The sequence below is a fragment of the Bombina bombina genome, chromosome 7 (genome assembly GCF_027579735.1).
Source record: "Bombina bombina isolate aBomBom1 chromosome 7, aBomBom1.pri, whole genome shotgun sequence".
Taxonomy (NCBI): Eukaryota; Metazoa; Chordata; class Amphibia; order Anura; family Bombinatoridae; genus Bombina; species Bombina bombina.
The window spans coordinates 118,116,022-118,143,602 of record NC_069505.1 but is presented as its reverse complement, the minus strand read 5'-3'; the positions used below and the strand labels follow the sequence as shown (position 1 = coordinate 118,143,602).

Below are 27,581 nucleotides of genomic sequence, written 5' to 3'. Positions count from 1 at the left end.
ATCTTATACAATGCTGGACAAAAGTATCTATACAATTTTCCTTCCTAATATAGGGAAAGTCCATGGCTTCATGCCTTACTGTTGGGGAATACAACATACAACACCTGGCCACCAGGAGGAGGCAAAGACACCCCAGCCAAATGCTTAAATATCCCTCCCACTTCCTCATCACCCCAGTCATTCTTTGCCTTTCGTCACGTTAGGAGGTGGCACAGAAGCAAGTCCTGAAAAAAGTTATCTGCCCTTCGAGATAGGACTGGAGTTTTAAGTAGTCTTGCCAACCTCTCAGAGTATTGATGAAAGTTAGTCTGGAGATGCAGAGACAGTTTTTCCTGCGAAACCATCCAGACTACTGCTAACAGCTCCTAAGCAATCAGTGTTGACGAGTTTCACTGCCTGCTTTCTCTCACTCAAGTCCATGTCAGGAGCGCTGCTACACTTGAGAGGCTGTGTTCTGTTCCACAGCATGGATCCTGGAGGTAAGATCGTTTCAATTTTTACACACAAAACGCTATAACAGGGTCACAGTGTGGCTCCTTTAAACCTTGATAAGATCCAGGGTAAATATCCTCTGAAGGGGGTTTATTGAACTGTTGGGGTTAATTAATCAGTGTATTTATTATTTACATGCTGTTTTTTTCCCCTCAGCTGATAGACTGTGTTTTTGACTGGAACAAACAGGTTTTACTTTTAAGTTATACTTTCATTTTGAAAGTGTTTCACAGCTCCTATTAATTGCTGTACTTGTAATAACAAGGGAAATACTGTCTTGCACGCCATGTGACCAGGTGTGGTCTATGTTCGTTTCTGTCAGGGTTTTTCCCTGTTTTGTTTACCATGTGCTGCTGGCAGCCATTTTACTCACCTCTCTTCCTGACTATGGTGCATTGTGGGGGATGCTGCTCATTTCCTGCACTTCCTTTTATGGCCAGACTGGTGTGCATCATCCGTGTGAGACAGGATGCAGTCTCAGAATTGTGATGTCATCACTAATTATTTATGTTTAAATATTTTTTATTGTTTTAAGGAACAAAAATTACAGAAATAAAGTAACATGACATTCAGATAAATAAGTGTCCTCTCCTTTGTTGACCTCTGAACCAAAGCACTCCCAGGAGTTAGCTTACAATTTCACAAGAGCATTTGATTTGAACAGAAATTGACAGCAGTCCATTGTTTTCTGGTTGTACATACATACTAGTTTTAGATCAGTAGCTATATCTTAACAGTAGTCTCTTAGATTCACCAAGGGGCTATCATTACTTAGGCAGTATCTCAATTTCATCAATAAGTAGCATCCTAAAGGATATTGCTCTTTCTAATGTTTTGCTTCTATATTGGGCTACATAGATATGTGATGGTAAAGCTCTTGGTTTGAAGATGGTCTTATATATTTGGAGATGCCTCAAGTCAGAGAGTACATAATCAAATAAAGATAGGGTTAAATAACTTGGTATTAAATAGGGTAATAAGGATGGGGGGGGGGAAAGAAAGTGACGACACATCATTTTTTAGATTATATTGTATGTACATCTATATGTTTAAGGTGTTTGTAATGTAATGACCACTTAAAGCACTGTCTTCCTACTGTCCTATAGGGGTAAGGACCCTTTACTTATCCAGTAATACCATACTGCTTGAGTCGTTTCTTTGTTGTCTAAAGTATGTGACGCTATCTCGTACATGGTATATGTGTGATGTATTTTGTTATATATCTCTGTCCAAGTCGGAGTTCCAGTTTTCCAGTGTCTAGCTATGCATATCCTCGTGACCGTGCACAAGATCTTAATGAATTTATTTATATGTTTATTATATTTGCTAATATGTTCATGTAACAGAGCCTGTTGGAGTGTAAGGTTGATGTTTTCCTCTAGTGTCTGGCTGAGGAAGAAAGATAACTGTTTCCAAGTCCCCAAGACCTCCCTACAGTCCCACCACATGTGTCTATAGGTCCCTGTTTCTCCGCAACCCCTATAACATAACCTACTGCCTTGTGGATATATATGGGCTGTTCTCATGGGGGTCAAGTACCATCGGTGAATGGTTTTATTAATATTTTCTTTGAGATCTACACTAATTAGTCCTTTCTCAGCATTCTGAAATATCAGTTCCCATTCTTTTGTATCCTTACTGATAAGCAGTTCCTGTTCCCATGCCAGCATAGTTGAGGTTTTAGAGGTATTTTGGGTGGATTGAATGTTTACATATAGTAGAGAAATAGTGTGTTTGTTCCGGTCTTCTGCTTTACAGAACGTTTCTATTAGCGTGGTATTATCGTCTCTTGGGTGTTTTAGGTATGTTTGTATAGCTGAGGAAATCTGGAAGTATATATACTAGTGTAGTTTCAGTGGGTCTAGTTTTGTCTGTGGTTGGACAAATGAGAGTGTATTTCTTCCTGCCAAATAGTCTGCTACTCTGTATAAACCCTTATTTTCCCATTTTTTGAGTTGAGTCCAGAGTTCTCTTGGTACTATGTATCTAATCGGTGTAGATAGGGAGTGTTGTTGTAGTAGTTTATATTTTGTTCTTGCTAACTTCCAGGTCGTTACCACAAGATTTGTAGTATAAGGGCTGGGTCTCCCCTGTCTCCCTGTGTTCTCTCTCTGTCCCAAATGATTGAGTCTATCTCATCCCAACCACCTATTTTTGCTTCCAAAGTTGGCCATATAGTTTCTCTTGATCTTTTCAGGAGTAGAGTGTCTTGTGCTAGTCTGGCCGAATTATAGTAGTCCATTAGGTTGGGCACCCCTATTCCTCCCAATGACCTATGTCTGGTTAATATTGATTTTGCTATCCTATTTGTTTTATCACCTCTGATAAATATTAATATTTCTTTTTGCATTGTATCTAAGTCCGCTTTTATTACTTTTATAGGGAGAGCTCTAAATAAGTATAATATCCGTGGCATGGCATTCATTTTCACCGCCGCTACTCTACCCATCACGAGAATTTGAAGCTTCTCCATTTCGCTAAGTCCTGTTTTATTTGCCTTAATAATGAGGTATAATTTACTTTATATAATTGTGTGGAGCAAGTTGGAAGTTGAATTCCTAGGTATTTTAGAGTATGTTTCATCCATTTAAAGTTATAGTTTGTCTCTAGTAGGGTCTGAGTCTGTCGGGGTATTGCAATGGGTAGGGCTTCGCATTTCTCAGGGTTTATTTTAAATCCTGAAATAATTGAAAAGTTCTCTATTGTTTGGTAAAGATTGGGTAGAGATATTAATGGATTCATCAAAGTCAATAGAATATCGTCGGCGAAGAGGGATAACTTGTACTCTGAAGAGTCTATTTTGACTCCCTTTATATCCACTTGTGAGCAGATTGTGGCCGCGAGCGGTTCTATACAAAGAGCAATGGGGACAAGGGGCACCCCTGTCTAGTTCCGTTGCGAATTGGGAAGGAGTGTGACTTATATCCCGTTGATGAGACCTGTGCTCCTGGGCATGAGTATATAGCTTTTAAGGCTTTTATGAAAGCTCCTTCAAATCCCATTTTATGTAATGTCAAGAACATATAGTCCCAGTCTATTTTATCAAACGCCTTCTCCGCATCCAGAGATAGAAGCAGAGAAGGCGTTCGTGTCTCTCCCAGGACTTGAATTAAGTTAGTAACTTTACGTATATTGTCTGGGGCTTCCCTGCCTTTGATAAATCCCACCTGATCTGGGTGAACCAGGTGGGGAATAATATGTTTGAGGCGATTCGCTATTACCTTTGTAAAAAGTTTGAGATCTTGGTTGATTAGGGATATTGGACGATAATGTTGACATTTCTTGTGGTCTCTCGCTGGTTTGGGGATTACTACTATTTTAGCGGCTAATAACTCTGGGGGGATATCTCCTCCCTCCATGATATAATTACAAAACTTAACCAGGTGTGGGAGTAATGTAGTTTTGAATAGTTTGTAGTATTCGGCTGGGAAGCCATCAGGTCCCGCCGCCTTGCCTGGCTTAAGGTCTTTGATATCCCCTAACACTTCCATATTGGAGATAGGTGTATTCAGTATATCCCTCTGTTCCTCGGATATATTTGGTAATAGATTTTGGGAGAAAAATGCTAAGGTGAGTGTTTCTGTCTCTTTGTTATGTAGAACTTTTTTCCCGTTATATAGCTCTCCATAGTATGCCGCAAAGGTGTCTACTATTTCTTGAGGGTGTGAGGTCATGGTGTTATGCGGTGTCTCAATTACAGGACTCACAGAGGCCCTATATCTGTCCCTAATTTTATGTGCCATATATCTGTCTGGTTTGTTCGTGAATATGAAGTATTGCGCCTGAAGTTTGTGAATAGATCTGGTAGCCTGCGTGTGGAGTAATGTAGCTAGTGCATTTCTTTTGGTATGGAGAGCCTTTTGACTGGCTTTAGTTTTAGTATGTTTGTGTCGTCTTTCCAGTTCCTCAATTTCTGCATGAAGTTGTTTTAGTTGTTGTCTATATTTCTGAATCTGTATCGCTTTTTCCTTAATAAGAATCCCCCTTAAGACCGCCTTATGTGCTGCCCACGTGATCCCTGGATTAGTTGTAGAGTTTGTGTTTATGTGCCAATACTCATTTAATTGCTTAAGTATGTTGTCATGTATGTGTGGCTTTCTGATATATGTCGATTCAAAGGTCCAAGTCCTACCTCTGCTTGGGTCACACAATCCCTCAATCTGTAAGGTGATGATTGAATGGTCAGACCACACACAAGTGGGAATCTGAGAGTTGCTTAGTAGAGGTTGCAAAATCTGACTCACATATATATATAGTCAAGTCTGACGTAGGTCTTATGTGCCGCCGAGTAGAACGTGGTGTCAGTTGTCTGGCCATATAGGGTGTGCCATGTCTCTATTAGAGAGTGAGGTAGTAGACTTTCTCGGATTGATTTAACAATTCGATTGTGTCTATTTTGCTTGTTGGTCAAGGTTTTGGTGTCAGTTGGGCTGATAGGTAGCATGGTAACATTAAAGTCATTAAGAATATCTTGGTGTGTGACCATTGTGTGAGCAGGTGTGATATCTGTTGAAAGAATTTATGTTGGTTTTCATTTGGTGCGTATATATTGCATAATGTAATTTCTGAATCTAGAATTCTACCCTTGACAATCAGATATCTCCCTTCCGTGTCTGCTATTGAGCTTTCCTGAATGAAATTGAGTGATGAGTGTATCAAGATAGACGTGCCTCTTCTTTTGGATGAGGCTGTTGAGTGGTAGTGAGTATTAAAGTGTTTTGCCCAATATTTTCGGATGTTGTCTTTGAGTAAATGAGTTTCTTGGAGGAATAGTATGTTAGCATTTAGAGACGTATACTGCGACATCGCTATTCGCCTTTTAACGTCTGTATTTAATCCTCTCACATTGTGAGATAGTATTTTTATTTTAGGGATCATAGTCGTGTGTTTGTTTTTGTGGTGTAGAAAGAAAGCTTTTACCTGTTGGTCACTGGGCTGGATATGTAGCTGGAGTATTTGCAGCAACTCAGGATTACAGTTAGTGGTCTTTGTTGTGTCGTCACTGGTTAGGGGGAAGGGGTCAAAAAGAGAAAACATTATTAAAAACGAAGTAAACAGCAGTCTTAAAGTCCTCAACATTAGGACTGTTAGTGAGTAAACAATAGAATATCATAAAGATAAACAAGTAAAAATCTATTACACTGGGGAAAAGTTTTATCTTTACCACAGCATGCAACCTTTTTAACCAAAGTTCAGAAAAAAAACTCTTGAAAATAGAAAACTATCTTAAAGTTCCCATGGAAGGTCAGAGCACAGAAGAGTGTGTCCCCATGCGCTCTTACGGTAGACCAATCCTTCAATCGTTCTTCTTTGTCTTCCCCTGTATGGGGAATATATGAAATGTATATCTATAGTTCTGGTTCTTCATCGAATCTTCTAGGAAATCTTTCCCCTTGTTTCTTTGATCTTTTGTTTCTTGTGGTTGATCTTCTGCCATTTGGATAGCTCTGGTTGCCTGCCTGGGTCTTTGTCCTTTGTTGGATTTGCTGTTGAAATGGAGTCTCCAGAGCTAAGATCTTACAGATCTCTGGGATATCTTCCGGATCTTTTAGTGTGATCGTCTTAGAGTCTTTTATTATGTATAAGGCAAATGGGAACCCCCATCTATACTGTATTTGATGTTTTCTGAGTATAGCGGTAAGGGGGCGTAAGGTTCCCCTCCTCTGTAGTGTTCGCACACTAAGATCTTGGTAGAATTGGATAATGTTGCCTTGATATTTGAAGGTTGGGTGTTTTCTTGCCGCTTGTAATATTTTGTCCTTGTCAGGAAAAAATGTTAATTTAACTATGTCGTCTCTTGGGGGTAGACCTGGTTTGGGCCTAGGTTTTAGTGCTCTATGTGCTCTCTCTATGGAAGATGTAATCAGCTGGAGAATTTGTGATATGAGTGAAGAGCTGGGTAAGGTACGCCAGGATATCCGCGGGGACTATTTCTTCTGGAACGCCTTTGAAGCGGATATTATTCCTCCTGCTCCTATTCTCCAAATCATCTATTTTATCTTGGAGTTCTTCAAATGTTTGCTGTTGTGTGGACATGGTTTGCGCCATTTCATCCATCTGTTCCACCATAGCATCTTTTTGGTCTTCTAATGTCTCCATTCTGTTACCCATCTCAAAAAGATCAGATTTGATTTTAGAAAGGCTATTGGTTACTGATGAGTGGATGGAATCAATTTTCTCCCACAATTTTTCAAAGTTGTCAGCAATGTCTTTTTTGGACACTAGGTTTTGAAGGTCAGCTTTTGTTAGTGGACTGTTAACTTGTAATGTTTGATGAGATTCGCTGTCAGATTCGTCTTCCATCTCTGTGTCCAGGGATTGTTTGCTTGTCTGGGAGGACTTAAAAAATGTTGACATGGTTGATGGTTTTATTGTTTTCTCACCTTTAGGGGCTCTCTTAGACGCCATCTTGAAGATGAATGAGCATATATGTAACAGAAGTTCAACTAAGTTGCGTATAGTGTATTGTGGAAACACCTATTGTATTTAGTTAACCCAGTAGGTTCTTTAATGTAGGTTTTTAGGCAGGCAATATTTGAGAAGAAACAAGAGGTTAGGTTTTTATTCCTGAATTATAGCAAAAATAAACATGCTGTGTTGTAGTGTTATGATAGCTGGAGTATCTCCATCCCCAGTATAATCTGAGGGGTGCTCACATTTTAAATAGTAGATCTACTAAGGATTTACATGTGTATTCAGTTGCTGCGCCTTTGCAAGGCCACCTGTCTTTTGTAAATTTATATCTACAGTCCTGAGGTAGTACCTTAAGTTGTGACTTCAATCAGGTTATGCTTTTGGGAACCCTATATATTGCTGGTGCAGCTCTGTGTTCCTGTTTCCAATGTGTGTTTCAGGAATGTCAAAATGACTCTTCTATATAGCTTTGTAGCTGTGTGCTGAGCTGTGCAAAGAGATATCTAATCAAAATGTAAACTCCTGTGTAAGTTCAGCAGTTGGTATAGGGTGCATTAATGCCTGTAATTTTGGTATAGCTTCTACTGGTCTGGATTTTATTTATACTGTCTGTAAAAATTATGGCCTATAATGCATCCCACCTCCTTGCTCAGCGTATGTCCTTAGTAAGGTAATAGTGTGTCTGTCCCTTTTACTGAGCTTTGTATGTTCTGAGGCTTGCTTTTAGGTGCACGAGAGGCCCTCCGGTATTGATTTTTATTACTCTGGCCTCTGTTTCCCTTTCACAGGTCTCGCTGAGAGGTCCGTTATGTGGGGATGTGAGGATTATCACGCTCCAACTAAGATGGCGCCTGTTCGCGCCACTAACCTCCTCTCTGTGTTTCCCAGCAGGTTAGCCCGATACAAAGCCTGGGGTAGCTCCGGGTCAGCTCACCTGGTGTTTAAGGGTAAGGAGGATGTCTCTAGGCGGTTCTCTCACCTTGTCTCCGTGTCTTGACCAAGGTCAGGTTTGCTGTTAATCCGCCTCCGGTTATATTGAAGCCTGGAGCAACGGCCCCGGAGCAGAGCTCCGACCCTCCAGGGTCGCAAGTCGCACACCCAGTGTCAGATGGTGATTCGTCGAATTGCCTCTGTTCAGTATGCTTTGCCTTTGCGTTGTCTCAGACCTGTTTATGAGAATTCCTGTGTATTACCTGGCTTCCTGACGTCCTTCCTGGTTCCTGATCCCTGGCTTGTTCCTGACTCTGCTGTTTTCCTTGTTGCTGATTCCGGCTCATCTGACTATTCGCTTTGGCTCCTGACTCGGCTCGTCTGACTACCAGCTCTGGTTTTGACTCCTGGCTTGTTATTTGACTTGTGGACTTTTTATTATTTTTTTGCTATTAATAAAGGTGTGATTATTTTTGCACTTCTCGTCTCGGTCTGATTCCTGGCACCCTGACATTACGCAAAGGCCATGAATCCTGATGGTGCTAATAATCCACCTTTACCTACCATCATTTCCAGGATGGATGTACAGGATCACTGCTTGGATCAATTTGCACTAGCTCTACAAACCCTGCTGACTCGCACTGCACATTTGGACCAAAGTTTCCCGCAAGTTATGGCTGCTCCTGTTTCTGCTGCACCTAGTCCTACCAGGAGCATGTCCGGTTCTGCACCTCGACCTCAGCAATATGGAGGCGATCCTATTCAGTGCAGAGGGTTTTTGAACCAGGTGGGCATTTACTTTGAGATGTTACCTCAGGCGTTTCCCTCTGACAGAGCTAAGGTGGGATTTCTCATCTCGTTACTCTGTGACACAGCTCTTGCCTGGGCTAATCCCTTGTGGGAGACAAATAAACCTGTGATTTCAAATTACCCTGAATTTGTGGCCTTCTTTTGAAGGGTATTTGATGTTCCGGCTCGCTCCTCCTCTGCTGTTAAACGACTCATGTCCATTCAGCAAGGTACAAGATCTGTTGCTCTGTATGCTATTGAGTTCCGTACGCTTGCCGCAGAGGTAGGTTGGATCAATGAAGCCCTTGTTGCTGCCTTCTTTCATGGGCTCTCTGATGCGATTAAAGACGAAGTAGCTGCCAGGGATTTACCAGAGGATCTTGAGGCATTGGTGTCTTTTTTTATCCTAATTGACATCAGACTCAGAGAGAGGCCCTCTTTCAAGGAGCGTTTGCGGAAGCCTCCTGTTCCGTTGTCTCCTACGTGTTCGTTCCCACCCATGCCTCCTTTTCCTCCCATGCCTCCTGGTCCCGAGTCACCAGGTATTGCTGAGCCGATACAGTTGGGATTCACGCGTCTCTCCGCGGCGGAGAGGGCCTTTTGGGAGGAGGGAGGGGCTCTGCCTCTATTGTGGGTTACAGGGCCACCTTTGAAGTCTTGTCCTACACGGCCGGCAAACGCTCACACCTAAGGTCCTGTCGGGGGCAGACCTTGGGTGGTTTATCCTCGTCCCCGGAACCGCTTAAGGAGAAACCTTTGGTCACGGTTATCCTTTCCTGGGTGGACTCCTCCATAGTCACTCAGGCTCTTGTTGACTCCGGTGCTGCGGGCTATTTCATTGACAGTGCTTTTGTATCAAAGCACTCCATTCCTGTTTTACCTCGGTCCATTCCGCTTGCTATTGAGGCCATTGATGGCAGGCCCCTTCAGCCCGCACTCGTTACTCACGAAACTGCTCCGTTGTCCATGGCTGTTGGAGCTCTCCATTTTGAAACCCTCCAGTTCCAGGTGATAAACTCTCCGCACTTTCTGGTTGTTCTGGGTTATCCCTGGCTCCAAAAGCACAATCCCAGTCTCGACTGGCGCAGGTTCTAAATTTTGTCGTGGTCCCCGCAATGTATTTCCACTTGTCTTCGTAAACCAGTTAAAGTCTTGTGCACTTCTTCGGTATCTCAATTGCCAGAGGAGTACCAAGAGTTCCTAGACGTTTTTGACAAGGTGCGTGCCGGTAAGTTGCCTCCTCACCGGTCTTACGATTGTGCCATCGACCTGCAACCCGGAGCCATTCCTCCTCGGGGCCGGGTGTACCCTCTGTCTGTTGCAGAGAATTGTGCTATGGAAGAGTATGTTGCCGATGCTCGGTCGCGCGGGATCATCCGCAAATCCTGCTTTCCTGCAGGGGCTGGCTTCTTCTTTGTGAAGAAAAAGGGTGGCGAGTTAAGACCATGCATCGATCATAGGGATCTTAATCGTCTTACCATTAAGAATGCTTCCCCTATTCCGCTCATTACGGAACTTTTTGACTGCCTCAAGGGAGCTACGGTCTTTTCTAAACTTGATTTGAGAGGAGCGTACAATCTCGTTAGGATTAAGGAGGGCCACGAATGGAAAACAGCATTTAACACCAGGAGCGGGCATTATGAATATCTCTGTAATGCTCCTGCTGTTTTTCAGGAATTTATTAATGATGTGCTACGAGATATGTTGCAACAGTGTGTTGTGGTGTACTTAGACGACATCCTCATACACTCACCCACACTTGAGGCTCATCATTCTGATGTTACATGGGTTCTTCAGAGACTACGTGAGAACGGCCTGTTTTGTAAACTCGAGAAATGTGAGTTCCATCAGACTCAAGTAACCTTCCTAGGTTATGTTATCTCCGTTGCAAGGTTCTTCATGGATCCTGACAAGTTATCTGCAGTGGCCTCGCCCAGTTGGTCTTCGGTCTATTCAACATTTTTTGGGGTTCGCCAATTACTGTAGAAAGTTTATTAAAAACTTTTCTTCCTTGGTCAAACCTATCACAGACATGACCCGTAAAGAGAATGATCCATTCCATTGGTCACCTACTGCCATTAAGGCCTTTGATAGTCTTAAGGCTGCCTTTGCTGCCGCTCCAGTTCTGGCTCATCCTAACCCTGTCCTGCCTTTCGTTCTTGAGGTCGATGCGTTTGAGACTGGAATAGGTGCCCTCTTGTCTCAACGTCCTACGCCTGACGGTTCCTTACATCCGTGTGGTTTCTTCTCTAAGAAATTGTCTCCAGCGGAGTGCAATTATGAAATTGGTGACATGGTATTACTGGCCATAATTTTGGCACTCAAGGAATGGAGGCATCTTCTGAGGGCACTAGCGTGCCAGTGCTCATTCTTACTGACCAAAAGAATTTAACTTATCTATCTGAAGCAAAACGTTTGTCGCCCTGACAGGCCAAATGGATGCTTTTTTTTATCTCGGTTTAATTATGTGGTCTCCTACCTGCCTGGTAGTAAGAATGTTAGGGCTGATGCCCTCTCTCTCCTACCTGCCTGGTAGTAAGAATGTTAGGGCTGATGCCCACTCTCGACAATTTTTGCCTCTGTCCTAATTTGACTTCTCCCTTGGGGGAGGAGATCCTGGCTACACAAACCAAAGCACCTCCTGAGAAACCTAGTGGTAAGTGTTTTGTTCCTGAGAATCTTTGAACTAGACTTTTGCACACTTACCACTATCCTAAAGCCGCAGGTCACCCAGGCAAGAACCAAATGATTTGGTCTGTCACCCGACAATTCTGGTGGCCAGGTCTTCATTCTGATGTTGCTGCGTATGTTGCCTCCTGCTCAGTTTGTGTACAGAATAAGACTCCTCGACGTCTTCCTGTGGGTCTTCTTCAACCTATTGCTAATGGTGAGCGTCCTTGGACACATCTTTCCATGGACTTCATTGTCGAGCTCCCTGTTTCAAATGGCAATACTGTTATCCTTATGGTGGTTGACCGTTTTTCTAAAATGTCACATTGCATTCCCTTGATGAAGCTGCCTACTGCTCAGGAGCTTGCTTCAATTTTTGCCCAGGAGGTCTTCCTTTTACATGGGTTACCCAAGGAGATAGTGTCGGACCGGTGTAGCCAGTTTGTCTCCAGATTTTGGCATTCCTTTTGTGCTCAAATGGGGATCCAGCTTTCCTTCTCCTCGGCATATCACTCTCAATCCAATGTGGCTGCGGAACGGTCTAATCAAGCTCTGGAACAGTTCCTCCGTTGCTATGTCTCGTATCGCCACAATAATTGGTCTGAACTGTTACCTTGGGCAGAGTTTGCTTCCTCCAAGTTATCCCCGTTCATGGCGAATTATGGGTTTCAACCATCTTTGTTGCCCGATTCATTCATGTCTCAGGGTATTCCAGCCTTGGAGGAGCATCTCCGGCAACTCCGTTCCACATGGGTGCAGATTCAGTATTTCCTTTATCGTTCTGTGCAGCGCCAAAAATTCCAGGCTGATCGTAGGCGTCTGCCCGCACCTTCCTATCAGGTTGGTGAGAGAGTTTTGCTGTCCTCCCGCAACTTGAACCTTCGTGTGCCTTCCAATAAATTGGCTCCCCGTTATGTTGGTCCTTTTCTAATACTCCGACGGGTTAATCCTGTGGCCTACGCTCTTGACCTTCCTCCTGCTATGCGCATCTCCAATGTTTTTCATGTCTCCCTCTTGAAACCATTGGTTTGTAATCAGTTTACCACTGTGTTGCCTCATCCCAGTCCTATCTTTGTTGACAACCATGATGATTATGAGGTCAGCAGCATTATTGACTCTCGTATGTCCAGGGGCAGTGTACAGTATTTGGTTCACTGGAGGGGCTACGGTCCGGAGGAGTGTTCTTGGGTTCCCTCCTCTGATGTTCATGCTCCCGACCTCCTCCGTGCCTTCCTCAATAAGCCTTTTGTCCTCCCGCGTGGGAGGGGTCGTTGAGGGTCGGGTACTGTCAGGGTTTTTCCCTGTTTTGTTTGCCCTGTGCTGCTGGCAGCCATTTTACTCACCTCTCTTCCTGACTATGGTGCATTGTGGGGGATGCTGCTCATTTCTTGTACTTCCTTTTATGGCCAGACTGGTGTGCATCATCCGTGTGAGACAGGGTGCAGTCTCAGAATTGTGATGTCATCACTTATTATTTAAAGGGCCTCTGTTCAGTATGCTTTGCCTTTGCGTTGTCTCAGGCCTGTTTGTGAGTTCCTGTGTATTACCTGGCTTCCTGACGTCCTTCCTGGTTCCTGATCCCTGGCTTGTTCCTGACTCTGCTGTTTTCCTTGTTGCTGATTCCGGCTCATCTGACTATTCGCTTTGGCTCCTGACTCGGCTCGTCTGACTACCCACTCTGGTTTTGACTTCTGGCTTATTTGACTTGTGGACTTTTTATTATTTTTTTGCTATTAATAAAGGTGTGATTATTTTTGCACTTCTCGTCTCAGTCTGATTCCTGGCACCCTGACAGTTTCCTCCATTTTGGCTGAGACTTGAATCTGAGGAGAGCGTTTCCCCTGTTACCTGTCTGGGTCTAGGAGGTGGTAAGTGCCCCAGCCATTGGGAGTATAAAGGTTCAGTTTTCTATAGTAAAATTAAAAAAAAAGTTTATTTTTGTCGTCCTGTTGGTATAACCTGAGCTATGGAGGACTGACATGTTAGAAGGTACTCCTTCTGTACTAAATCATACCTGTTTATATTGTGAGGAGGCTGTGGTTTCCCTCCCACTTAATTTATGTTCCACATGCCTTAACACCGTTATAAAGTCTATGAAGGGAGACAAGCCTGCTAAGACTCTTAGACTCTGAGTCGTCTACCTCTCAGGACTCGGCGTCTTGTGAGATTACTGCCCTTGCTACATTATCCACTCCACATGCAGTTCCCCGTAGCACATCTAATCCTCTGTCCAGGGGGGCCTTCTTCCTGTGGACTTTGCCGCACAGTTACAAACGGCGGTGTCTGCTGCCCTCAGTGCATTACCTCGCTCTAACAAACGCAAGAGGAAGGTTAAACATAGCTCTCCTGGGAAATCTCTTCATTACTGATCTGTTCTAGCAGAAGGAAGTCGTTGTCTGCGTTAATCTCTGAAGAGAACACCTTTCAGTCTACTTTCCTCTTAAACAGACGTCTACTAGGAGTTTACACAGGAAAGCACAGAGATGGATGAGTATACCAAGATTGAAAAATTGGAGAGGGTACCTATAGTGTTGTGTATAAATGTTGTCATAAAGCCACTGGTCAAGTAGTGGCAATGAAGAAAATTTGGTTAGAAAATGAAGAGGGTGTACCTAGTACAGCAATCAGAGAAATTTCTCTTTTAAAAGAACTTTAGCAACCAAATATTGTGTGCTTATTGGACGTACTAATGCAAGACTCTTGGCTGTACCTTATTCTTTCCATGGACTTGAAGAAATACTTGGATTTTATTCCAAGCGGGCAATATATAGATGCAGTGCTTGTTAAGAGTTACTTGTATCAGATTCTACAAGGCATTGTATTTTGCCATGCAAGACGTGTATTGCACAGGGTCTTGAAGCCTCAGAATTTATTAAGACAGCAAAGGAGTTATAAAGTTGGCTGACTTTGGGTTGGCTAGAGCTTTTGGGATCCCTGTTAGAGTGTATACACATGAGATTGTAGACTTTATGGTACAGAGCACCCAAAGTTCTACTAGGAGCTGTATAATATTCCACGCCAGTTGATGTGTGGAGCATTGGAACTATATTTGCAGAGATTGCCACAAAGAAGCTTCTCTTTCATGGAGACTCTGAAATTGACCAGCTCTTCAGAACTTTTAGAGCCCTGTGTACACCGAACAATCAAGTCTGGCCAGAGGTAGAATCTTTGCAAGACTATAAAAACACTTTCCCAAAATGGAAAGGTGGCAGCTTGTCTTCCTGTGTCAAAAACATTGATGAAAATGGACTTGATTTGCTTTCTAAAATGCTAATCTATGATCCAGCTAAGAGGATTTCTGCCAGGCAAGCCTTGCTTCACCCTTACTTTGATGACATAGATAAGTCAAGCCTTCCTGCCAATCAAATCCCAAACTAATTTCAACTTGTTACCCTTCCTGACATTTGTATAGAAAGTTTCCTGGGCCAGTTAAGATGGCGAACATTATTAAGAACGAATGGGAAAGAATTGGTTCTTCCTTTTCCCCCTAGTCCACTTTTAAAAAGTTGTACTCTGTCCCGGACTCTCAACTAGATTTGTGGGGCTCCATTCCTAAGATGGATGGTGCTATCTCTACGCTTGCTAAACGTACTACTATATACCCCTTGAGAATAGTTCTTCATTCAGAGAGCCGATGGATAAGAAAATGGAAACCTTTCTGAGAAAGAGGTTTCAACATACAGGATTTTTGTTTCAACTGGCGGCTGCAGTTGCCGGACCGGCTACCTACTGGTGCAACTCTTTGTCAGAATTTATTGAGGTGGAGTCTCCCCTTGAGGATATTCAAGACAGAATTAAAGCTCTGAGAATTGCTAATTCTTTTATCTGTGATGCGAACATGCAAATTATTCGCCTAAATGCAAAGGCCTCTGGCTTTGCGGTCCTAGCCCGCCGGGGGCTCTGGTTGAATCTTGGTCTGCAGATATGACTTCTAAGTCCAGACTCCTTTCTCTTCCCTTCAAGGGAAAGATTTTATTTGGTCCAGGCCTGGACTCCATTATTTCTACGGTTACCGGAGTCGAGGGTGCCTTCCTACCACAAGATAAGAAGAACAAGTCTAAAGGACGACAATCCTCCTCCAAGCCCGAGCAACCCAAGCGTACTTGGAAGACAGCTCAGTCCTGGAATAAATCCAAGCAGAATAAGAAAAAAGAAATCGGCATGAAGGGGCGGTCCGGGATCGGATCGTGTAGGGGGCAGACTGTCTTTTTTCAGACGCCTGGTTCAAGGACGTACAGGATCCGTGGGTCCTGGAGGTGGTATATAAGGGATACAAGGCTTTAAATCTCATCTGCCAAGGGACAGATTCCTTCTCTCGAATCTGTCTACCAGAGCAAAAAAGGATGCCTTTCTAGTGTGCATTCGGGATCTATCCTCCTTAGTTGTTGTCCCGGTGCCTATCCAAGATAGATGTTGGGGTTTTATTCAAACCTTTTCGTGGTCCCAAAGAAGAAGGGAACTTTCCGCCCAATTCTGGACCTAAAGTGCTTAAACAAATTTCTCAGTGTCCCTTCCTTCAAGATGGAGAAGATAAGGTCCATCCTTCCTTTAATTCAGGAAGGCCAGTTTATGACCACTATAGATCTGAAGGACGCTTACCTTCATGTTCCAATCCACAGGGAACACAGCTCCTGAGGTTTGCACTTTTGGACCAGTACTTCCAGTTCATTGCCCTTCCATTTGGCCTAGCTACTGCTCCAAGAATCTTTACGAAGGTTCTGGGGGCTCTTCTAGCCGTTGCCAGAACTCAGGGTATTGCAGTAGCCCCATACTTGGACGATATCCTGGTGCAAGCACCATCCTTTCGTCTTGCGGAAGAATTCTGAGTCCCTTCTCAGTCTTCTCGATCACATGGACGGAAGATAAACTTGGAAAAGATTCTCTTATCCCAAGTACCAAGGTGGAATTCCTGGGTACCTTAATAGACTCTATTTCTGACAGACCAGACACGTTGCAAGCTAACTTCGGCATGTCTTGCCCTCCGGACCTCCTTGAAGTCCCTCTGTGGCTCAGTGAATGGAGGTGATTGGTCTCACGGTGTCCTGCATGGATATCATTCCTTTTGCCAGGTTCCATCTCAGACCTTTACAACTGTGCATCTTGAGGCAGTGGAACGGCAATCATTCAAATCTGTCTCAACAGATTGTATTAGACAGCTGTTTGAGAGAATCACTCTCTTGGTGGCTCTGTCCAGATCATCTGTCCCGAGGGACATGCTTCTTAAGACCATCCTGGGAGATTGTGACTACGGACGCAAGCCTATCCAGATGGGGAGCGGTTTGGGTTGCCAGGAAGGCACATGGGTTGTGGACTCAGGAGGAGTCCTCCCTCCCGATCAATATTTTGGAACTACGGGCAATCTTCAAGGCCTTGAAGGCTTGGCCACTTCTGGGTTTGTCCCAATTTATCAGATTCCAATCAGACAATATAACTTTGGTGGCTTACATCAACCATCAGGGGGGCACGAGAAGTTCCTTGGGTTTCTCGGATTTTGGAGTGGGTGGAGGCCCACAGCTGTACGCTGTCAGTGATTCACATTCCGGGCGGGGGGGGGGGGGAGACTGGGAGGTGGATTTTCTCAGCAGGCAATCCTTCCATCCAGGGGAATGGTCTCTCCATCCGGAGGTGTTTGCAGAGATAAGTAGCAAGTGGGAAGATAGATCTCATGGCGTCCCATCTCAATACCAAGCTTCCTCCATTACCGCTTCTTCCTTGAGTGGTGGCCACATCAAGCAGGAGCGGGTATGAGTAATCCTGATTGCTCGACCGTGGCCGTCAAGGATGTTGTTCGCAGATCTAGTGGGGATGTCCTCATCTCCTCCATGGAAGTTACCTTGTCACAGAGACCTTCAGTAGCTCAATGTATGGAGGTAATTGGTCTGATGGTCGCTTCCATGGACATCATTCCCTTTGCTCAATTCCGTTTGAGAGCTCTGCAATTATACATGCTCAGACAGTGGAAAGGAGACCATTTGGATCTGTCTCAGAGGATAGATCTAGACCAGTTGACAAGAGACTCTCTCCTGTGGTGGCTTGCTCAGGAGCATTTGTCTCAGGGCACATGCTTCCAGAGACCTTCCTGGGTGATGGTGACCACAGACTCCAGCCTGCTAGACTGGGGAGCAGTCTGGGACTCGTTAAAGGCTCAGGGAATATGGACTCATCTCCCAATAAACCTCTTGGAGTTGAGAGTGATTTACAATGCTCTGATGGCTTGGCCTCAATTGTCCTTAGCTCGGTTTATCAGGTTCCAGTCGGAAAACACCTCAATGGCTTACATCAACCACCAGGGAGGAACTCGGATTTCATTAGCCATGGAGGAGGTGGCTCGGATTATTCAGTGGGCCGAAGCTCACAATTGTTGTCTATGTGCCATCCACATTGCAGGAGTGGACAACTGGGAAGTGGATTTCCTGAGCAGACAGACATTTTATCCCGGGGAGTGGGCTCTCCATCCGGATGTGTTTTCCAGGTTAACCCTGAAGTGGGGGGTGCCGGTTGGATCTTATGGCGTCTCAGCAGAACGCCAAGCTTCCAAGGTACGGTTCAAGGTCAAGAGATCTGCAGACCGCTCTGATAGATGCTCTGGCGGTTCCTTGGGTTTTCGGTCTAGCCTGTTTCCTCCGTTTGCGCTACTTCCAGGAGTCATTGCTCGTATCAAACAGGAGAGTGCATCTGTAATTCTAATAGCTCCTGCATGGCCTCGCAGGATCTAGTATGCAGACCTAGTAAAGATGTCATCTCTTCCACCTTGGGGGTTGCCTCTGAGGAAGGACCTTCTAACTCAGGGTCCATTCCTCCATCCAAATCTTGTTTCTCTGAAGCTGACTACTTGGAGATTGAACACTTAGTTCTGGCTAAGCGTGGGTTTTCTGAGTCGCTGATTGAGCTTGAGAAAGGCTGTGAATCAGCCGAAACGCGTTTCTTAGTACTTTGGTCGTTTGGGGCTTCCGTAGCCTGAAGTTTCTGTTTTGGCGTACAGGAGCGCCTTGCAATTTTGAAGTTCCGTCTGGCGGGCTGAGCTTTATGGAGGCTGGACAATACAGCAAAAGACGCAACGGACCTCTGTCTGCTACAAAACCCTGGGGACACGCTGAGGAAATACAAGCGGTTCGCCCTGAGAGGAGCCCCCTGAGACCGTTCCTAAACATCTGGTGTAAGTAAAAGTGTGCACCTTATGTTTTTTTGTATCTCCATATTGTTTAAAGGATTGTGTATATCCTTCTTCTCGCCCTATTACTTAGCTTTCTCGCTGGCTACTAATCCATCAGGAGCTTGCTTGACGCCCTTTCTGCTTATTTAAAACTCATCAACTGGCACACCAAAAAACTTTTTTTCCTAAAAGACTTTTAACCTACGGACCATTTCTTTTAAAGAGACTGTGCATTTGCTCTTGCTCTCCCTCTTTTATCAATTATAATATTTGCTATATTGTTGTGATTTTATTGTATTTATTGTATATGTTTATGTACCGGATTTTATTGTATATGTTTAGTATTTAATTTGAAATATTATATGTGCTTTTACCTATAGGGATCAAATATAAGCCATTAAAAATATTTTTAAATTTAACCCCTTCACTTTTTTGGTTGCTGCACTCATTCAGCTATCTGTAGAGATAGCGCAGCAGTGGTTAATTACCTAGTTGCAGTTCTCTGCAATCAGTGTAATTAAATCTTCTTTTGGCATTTGTTAGTAAGGAAAAAGGGAATCCTTAATTTTTTCACTGCAGCTTTGAGTTGTTTTTTCCAGCGCTAAGGTTATATTCTTATCTTTCATTCTACAGGCTTGCATGCCTGTTACTCGTAAAATTTACCATAAGGTATGGCGTAAATACCTTTATTTGTGTGAATCCAAAGGCTACTCTTGGAGTAGGGTCAGGATTCCTAGGATTTTGTCTTTTCTCCAGGAAGGTCTGGAGAAAAGGGTTGTCAGTCAGTTCTCTGATAGGTCAGATTTCTGCTTTATCTATTCTTTTTTGTCAGGTCCTTGTCAGAACCAGGCCTGTGTTTAAACCTGTTTCTCCTCCTTGAAGCCTTAACCTTGTTCTTTAAGGCTCCTTGTTCTTTAAGTTTTGCAGCAGGCTCCATTTGAGCCAATGCATTCTATAGATATTAAGTTGTTATCTTGGAAGGTTTTGTTTCTTATTGCTATCTCTTCTGCTCAGAGAGTTTCGGAACTCTCGGCTTTGCAGTGTGATTCGCCTTACCTTATCTTTCATGCATATAAGGCGGTTCTTCGTACTAAATTGGGTTTTCTTCCGAAAGTGATTTTGGATAGAAATATTAATCAGGAAAATGTTGTTCCTTCTCTCTGTCCCAATCCTTTTTCTCATAAGGGAACGTCTGTCACACAACTTGGATGTTGTGCATGCTCTAAAATTCTACCTACAGGCGACTAAGGATTTTCGCCAGTCTTCTGCCCTGTTTGTTTCTGAGGAAAGCGTAAGGGCCAGAAGGCTACCGCTACTTCTCTTTCCCTCTGGTTGAGAAGTATAATTTATTTTCCTTATGAGACTGCTGGTCAGCAGCCTCCTGAGAGAATTACAGCTCATTCCAGTAGGGTTGTCTCCTCTTCTTGGGCTTTCAAAAATGAAGCTTCGGTGGAACAGATTTGCAATGCTGTAACTTGGTCCTCTCTGCATACTTTTTCTAAATTTTACAAATTTGATACTTTTGCTTTGGCTGAGGCCTCTTTTGGGAGAAAGGTTCTTCAAGCGGTGATGCCTTCTGTTTAGGTCTGCCTGTCTGTTCTCCCTCCCTATTAATTCAATGTCCTCTAGCTTGGGTATTGGTTCCCACTAGTAATTGGAATGACGTTGTGGACTCTCCATATCTTCGGAAAGAAAACTAAATTTATGCTTATCTGATATATTTCATTCCGGATATGGAGAGTCCACAACCCCACCCTTAATTATTTTTTACTAAACCTCAGACACCTCTATACCTTTGTATTATTCCTTTTTCCATTTCCCTTCTGTCGAATGATTGGGGATTATGGGTGGGGGAGTGACACTTGACAGCTTTGCTGTGGTGCTCTTTGCCGCCTCCTGCTGGCAAAAAGTGGTGTTTCGACTAGTAATTAGAATGATGTCGTGGACTCTCCATATCCGGAAAGAAAGAAATTTATCAGGTAAGCATAAATTTTGTTTTTCCAAATTCCGTTAAGAAATTTACTTTGTTCTTGAAGTACCTATTGTTGAACAGCATACCTACGTAGGCTCAGTATTGTGCATGTGTCTTGAACACTAAATGACTGTGTTGTGTGCCACAATGTATGTAACAATTTACACATTATTGTAAAAACTGCTTCCTTATAGTGCTCAGAAAACATGCACGCTCCTGAACCTTCCTAGATGTGCTCCTTAACAAAGAATACCAAGCGAATGAAGTAAATTTGGTAATTGAAATAAATTATATAAATTGTCACGCCTTTAAATTTAAGTAAAGTTTTTTTTTTTTGTTATTTTTTTATATATTTTTAGATTTAAGTTGTTAAATGTAACATCTTCATTGAATGATAAGGATTTTTTTTGTGGATAATCTAGTTTTTATTGACTTTTCTTCTTTGCAAAGGAATTTCATTTTATTTTTTACTGTTTTGCAGCCCTGCAAGTTTCTGTTGGATGCTGTGTTTGCTAAGGGGATGACCGTGCGACAATCAAAAGAGGAGCTGATCCCTCAACTAAAGGAACAGTGTTGCCTTGATCTTACAGTTGATAAGTAAGACATTTTATTTTCTAGCTTCATACATTTTAAAGTGACAGTGCACTAACAATATGCCCTAATGGTCATAAGCATTTTATTATTGTGCAAGTACCAGCGCCTATGTGCAGATGAGTTAAACACTTAGCTGAAATACGCTCAGGAGCTGCATTATATTGGTGTTTATGAATAGGACACAACCATTGATTAGTGGCTTCATGAGTATACTTCTCCTACTTGGATCTTTAGCTTTGCCACTATTGAGAAGTGCATGACCAGTGACTGGTAGCTAAATAGTTATGCCAGCCCTTCTACGTATACTGTCATGTATTGGAACTACATTTCCACAGAGGAAAACAAGAGAACAAGGTACCATTAACAATAGAAGTACATTTGTAAAAATGTTTTTCCTTCCATAAGGCAGGAAGAATCCACGACTTAATTCTTTGCTGTTGGGAAATGCAACACCTGGCCACCAGCAGGAGGCAAAGACACCCCAGCCAAAGGCTTAAATATCCCTCCCACTTCCCCTATCCCCCAGTCATTCGCCTTTCGTCACTATTGGAGGTTCCCTTCGAGAAAGGACTGGAGTTTTAAGTAATCATGTCATCCTCTCAGTGAGAGTATTGATGAAAGTTAGTCTGGCGATGCGAACCCATCCAGACTGTCGCAAACAGCTTCTGAGCAATCAGTGTTGACGAGTTTCACTGCTTGCTGCTACCGACTCAAGTCCATGTCAGAAGGTGCCGTTTCTTAAATAAGAGTTTATTTTTGGTTGTCCTTCTGTGGTAGTATACAAAGCTATGGAGGACTCTGATACTACATTAGAAGTTTCCACTCCTTCTGTACTGATTAATAATTCCTGTTTATGTTGTGAGGAGGCTGTGGTTTGCCCGCCTGCTCAATTTTGTCTAAGAAGGGAGACAAGCCTGCTAATACTCATAGTGCTATTAGCCCTTCTGAGCCGTCTACTTCTCAGGAGTCTGGGTCCAGAGAAATTACTACCCTCTCTACATTACCCGCTCCACATGCAGTTCCCTGCGTCTAAACTAATCCTCCATCTGGAGGGGGCTTTTTTCCAGCGGACTTTACCGCGCAGTTACAATCGGCGGTGTCTGCGGCCCTGAGTGCCTTACCTCGCTCTAACAAACGCAAGAGAAAGGTTAAACATAGTTCTCCTGACCTAGAGTCATGTAAATATTTGTCAGATTTAGCTACTGTATCCAAGCTATCTGAGAATGAGTTAACCCCTTTAGCTTCAGAGGGTGAACTTTCTGAGTCGGAGACTTCAGTTACTAAACCTCCTTCAGAGGAGGAACCCTCATTTAGATTTAAAATTGAGCATCTGCATTTTTTATTAAAGGAGGTTCTGTCTACTCTAGAGGTTCCAGAGGCTACACTCCCTGAGAAGCCTAAGATACCTAAATTAGACAGGTTTTACGAAGATAGGAAGGTCCCTCTGACTTTTCCTGTGCCAGCTAAGATGGCGAACATTATTAGTAACGAATGGGAAAGAGTAGAAATTACTTTTTTCCCCTTGTCTACTTTAAAAAAATTATTCCCGGTTCCTGACTCTCAATTAGATTTGTTAGTGCCATCCACCTTCAGGATGGAGCCTATCTCCACGCTGGTTAAGCATACTACTATCCCTCTGGAGGATAGTTCTTCGTTTAGAGAGCCTATGGATAAAAAAATGGAAACTTTTCTGAGGAAGATTTTTCAACATACAGGGATTTTATTTCAACCGGCGGTTGCTGGAGCAGCTACCTACTGGTGCAACACTCTGTTGGAGCTCATTGAGGTGGAGACTCCCCTCGAGGATATTCAGGAGAAAATTAAGGCACTGAGAATTGCTAACTCCATCTGTGACGCGAATATGCAGATTATTCGCATAAATGCAAAGGCTGCTGGTTTTGTGGCTCTGGTTAAAGTCTTGGTCTAGGGATATGACTTCTAAATCCAGACTCCTTTATCTTCCCTTCAAGGGGAATATTTTATTCGGTCCAGGGCTGCACTCCATTATCTCTACGGCTACCAGAGGGAAAGGTGCCTTCCTACCACAAGATAAGAAAAATAGGCCTAAGGGACTGAAACTGTCTAATTTACCCAACATACAGCAAGATACACACTATTCCACCAGTATAATGAAGTTGACAAACTTAATACATATGCAACAGTGAAATAGATAAATGACCTAGGTCACCAGAGGGCGCTCACTATGCACAACATATGAAATAGAATGAACAATTAACAACATGAACTTGTAACAATAATGTTCGTGTAAATGCTGCTATAAAACCAAACAATTATGCAATAACATTAAATAATAATGGAAAGGGGAACCTCATTAAATGGCGTAAGATTCAATGTCCATATGTGGTTGGTGATGTTGATTGTAGATTCCTAGAAGTCCTATAGATCCGAATCGGTCCAAGGCTAGGGAAACTTTCCCACGGCTGCACTCTCCACAACGATCCATAACTCGGCATACACTCCAAGTATTGTGTGCACAGGGTACTCACAATTTAGCACAGCACACCAGTGTGCTTGTGGAAGCGGGCTGGTACTCAGAGCTGACCAGCTGGCTCTCTCCGGCTCTTTTCCTAGATATGGCGGCTTTCCTGTATGATGGACTGTCTGGTAGTGGTATGCTTGTATTCAAACTCCAGGCTCAAGTTAGGTTAAAACAAATTTAAAAACTTTTATTGCACAGGGTTGACAAGCACATAATAAAATTAGTACATGTGAAATATTGCTACGCGTTTCTCGGCCCTCCTGGCCGTTTCATCAGGCATATAAAATGAATTAAAAAACCCGGCTTTTTATTACCGCCACTACCAAACAGTTCGAGACAGACACACCCCTTTCTCATTGGGTGTGTGTAGGTAAGCCTATCACCGTTAGTACATTTTTAGTAACGAGTGCTTAACAGACAAGTGTATCAAATTGTTATGACCCATATTTCTTTCTAGCTACATATTAGTCCTTAGTTGTAAATTGTAACAAAGATCGTTATGCAGTGATAGAAACTTAAAATAAAATGTATACATTTATATCGAGGACATATGATTTTAATAACAAAGAAAGGCCCTTCGATAGGTGGAATAGCGGACCAATCGTGAGACTCCATTCTGTAAAATATGTACACACCTCTATTTATTTTGCGTTGTAACATTGCTGATCTCCATTCTATCTAGCAAACGAAAATAAATGTTACCAGCTTTACATATCTACAGGATTTGGAAAACTAATTATTACTTGTTATACTAAATGTTATTAGCTTATCTCAGGGTGTGATGTGACCCCATAGTTCGGATATTTGACCCCATATCATACGGCCTAATGGTGGGTGGATACCGGAACACATACTAATAATACTAAACTGGATGAGTACGTGTTTAAGGTATATATGTGGGCAATAAAATGATGATTCTACTGGAAATTTGGATATCTTTAAATGGCTATATTGACCTCTAAAGTGAATAAGTGTAATGTGCTTAGTGATTGTGATATAGTGCATCAATATGAATATTTGATGAGCAATTGAAGCAGGTTGTAAAATTTTGATAATTGGGTGGCCATATAAATGTACATGTGATAAAGTGATATACTAAAATTGGTGACTAGCATTCGGGATCAATTATAATCTATATAGTGATGATTAAACTAAACTATGCACAAGTGTGTGCGACTATGACCAACATATAAAACTAATGTAATCACATGGCTATTGGGTGTGTGATCTCTGATGGCCTAGTGGCCCCTCTAGTGTCTATACACATATAATATAATGAAGGGGAGGGATTGCCTAATGGCAGTGGTGGATAGGTGCTAGGAAAGGCCAATATTAACTAGTGATAAACAATGGCTAGTGGGTGATGTTTGATGATAAAAAAGTAAATTCATGCCATATAATAAGGTGGTCCTATTTGGTGGAAACCAATGATAGGACTTTATGTGTCTAAATTATGCACATGCTATTTGAATATGATGGATAATGATATTGAGGAGTGTATATATGATGGGTTAGTATATGTCCTTAACTGAGAGAGGGAGAACCCCTCGTTGATAACTGAATTACCCTAGCTGGTTCTAGGGTGATGGACCTTGGGTAACTAAAATGCAGCAGAGTCTATTACCTCATTGGGGAAAAGGGAGCCGAATCTAAAAATCCAATAGGTCTCCCTTTGGCGAAGTTTAGTGAACCTGTTGTATCTGTGTGAACTAGGGATGCTTTCAATAGGTGTTATAGTGAATGGACAGGCTTCTCCATTGTGTTCATGGACATAGTGCCTTGATACACTGTTTCATGGATTTTTTCTTTATGTTTCGACTATGTTCACTCCATCTTGTGTGAACATTTCGAATAGTGCGCCCCAAATACTGTTGTCCACATTTGCATGACAAAACATAAACTACATATGAGGAGCTGCATGTCAAATAATCTGTAATGGGAAAAATTTCTCCTGTGGCGTGCGATTTAATTGTTTTAATTTTGTGTGTAATGTGTTTACACATATGGCACCTAATTTTACCACATTTGAATACTCCCTTTTTTTTGTGGTTATTTTGTGTATATTTTCCTCTAACTTTCTTAGAGATGACTACCTTACTGGGAGCTAAGGTTTGTTTAATGGTAGGTGCTCTTTTGTAAATTACATTTGGTGTGTTTTGTAGATCTTTTTTCAGAATGGGGTCTTTTAATAAAATGGGCCAGTGTTTTTGTAACACTTTTTTTATGTGTTTGGCATTGGAGTTATATTGTGTCACAAAACAATGTTGTTGGAGTATCTCTATAGCATCATTATTCGGCTTTATCGCTTTCTTAGTTCGGAGCATGCTGGATCTGTCCAAATGGTATGCTTTCTCATATCCACTCATAATGATATCCCTAGGGTAACCCTTTTCCTCAAATCTCTGGATGAGGATCTTGGACTGTTCACAAAATGTTTCTAATGAGCTGCAATTTCTTCTAATTCTGCAGAATTGGCTATATGGTATACTTTTTTTCCATTGATGATAATGATTGCTATTGTAGTGGAGGAAATTATTACAATCAACAGTTTTGAAATATGTGGATGTGACTGTTTTGTTCGGTGTCCCATGTCAGATTTAAGTCAAGAAATTCGATAGATTCTCGCTGAATCTTGGAAGTGAAATAGAGGCGATCCAAAAAGAATTGGAGCCTATGAAAGATCACTCTGAATATAACAGACTCAATACGGAAACCATTAAAATGGTGGATGAATATCAGAATGACATTATCAGAATAAAAAATGGGAAATTCAAGAGAGACGAGGAGGACTATGCAGAGGGCATAGTATACACATACAATAAGAAAACATCAGTTCCAAAAGAGAATAATGAGGGATGGAATAGAGTACCATACAAAAATAGAAATAATATCAAAACCACATACCCTGCGCCACCACATTACAACTATAAAAACACTTCAGAATCAGTACAAATGCATCACTGGCAGGAACATAAGTCTAACAATAGGAACTTTCAAAATAAACAATTTCATCCACAGAATTACCAACACAATAAAAACAAAAACAAAAATCATTATCATCAAGATTATCAGAATCCTAACCATATTCCACTATATAATCGATTTGAACCCCTCCAGAATAGGTCTGGGGGACATAGATATCAGTGTGATGACTATCGAAACAGCAATTCACCCAATATCCCTAATGATCAAGGGCAAAATGGCTACCAAAGGGCAGAGACCCCTTCTACCTCCAAAAGCAATAATTTTTTAGGGGTACCCAACTTAGCCCCTTTATGGAGGAGGAATATAGGTCCACCCAAGACACCATCACCACCATTACATCAAAATACACAACAAAAACAACAGCAGCATGTAAACATACAACAACAAAAGAAAAGACCTTACCCAAACGGGGAAGACGAGGGAGAGGCAACACCACACAAAAAAAGCAATTACAAAAATTAGCTAAAGGTATTTTCAACTTATCTACACACAGGTTAACTAATGATGAGGTTAGAATCTTGGGAAGGGGCCTGTCTTACTGACCTCCCAATCCACACAAATTATTTGACTTATTGATTTAAATAAATATACCAGGAAGTTATCTCTACAGAGATATTTCTCCATAAAAAATCTCAAAAAAAGGAATGTGGAGGGTTTGCCCATAATTACCAACTCTATGAATAGTCAGACACAGACTATCTATGCCGAACCAGATCTATTGATGGAAGATTTGTTGGAGGGATTTATACAAACTACACTATCATTACCATCAAATTACAATCCCCCCAAGGATGATGTCACATATATAGATCTCTTCCAACAAATGGTAATGGAAGACTTTAATAAACTGCCCAGTAAATTAAATAAACAAACAAGATTGTGGCCTAATGAAGAAAGAGCCCTCAAATCCCTGGCCAATGACCCAAATCTGGTAATTAGGCAGGCGGACAAGGGGGGGGGGGGGATTGTTCTACAAGATTACAATGATTGTTAGTGAGGCCCACAACATCCTCCACAATAATAAATATTACAGGAAACTAGACACAGACCCTACATCCATATTCTTGGAGAAATTGATTGGC

The 27,581-nt window shown here is 42.4% G+C and overlaps 1 protein-coding gene and 1 pseudogene across 2 annotated transcripts in view; both read left to right on the top strand.

Annotated features, from left to right (window-relative positions):
* Nucleotides 1–27,581, top strand: part of USP47 (ubiquitin specific peptidase 47) — a 410,657-nt gene that overhangs the window by 289,515 nt on the left and 93,561 nt on the right. For both annotated transcript variants that reach the window (XM_053720262.1, XM_053720263.1), the window contains exon 24: nt 20,902–21,017. In XM_053720262.1, the coding sequence (XP_053576237.1) occupies nt 20,902–21,017 (116 nt within the window). The remainder of the gene's footprint in view (nt 1–20,901; nt 21,018–27,581) is intronic.
* LOC128665966 (cyclin-dependent kinase 1-B-like) lies at nt 13,454–15,206 on the top strand (annotated as a pseudogene).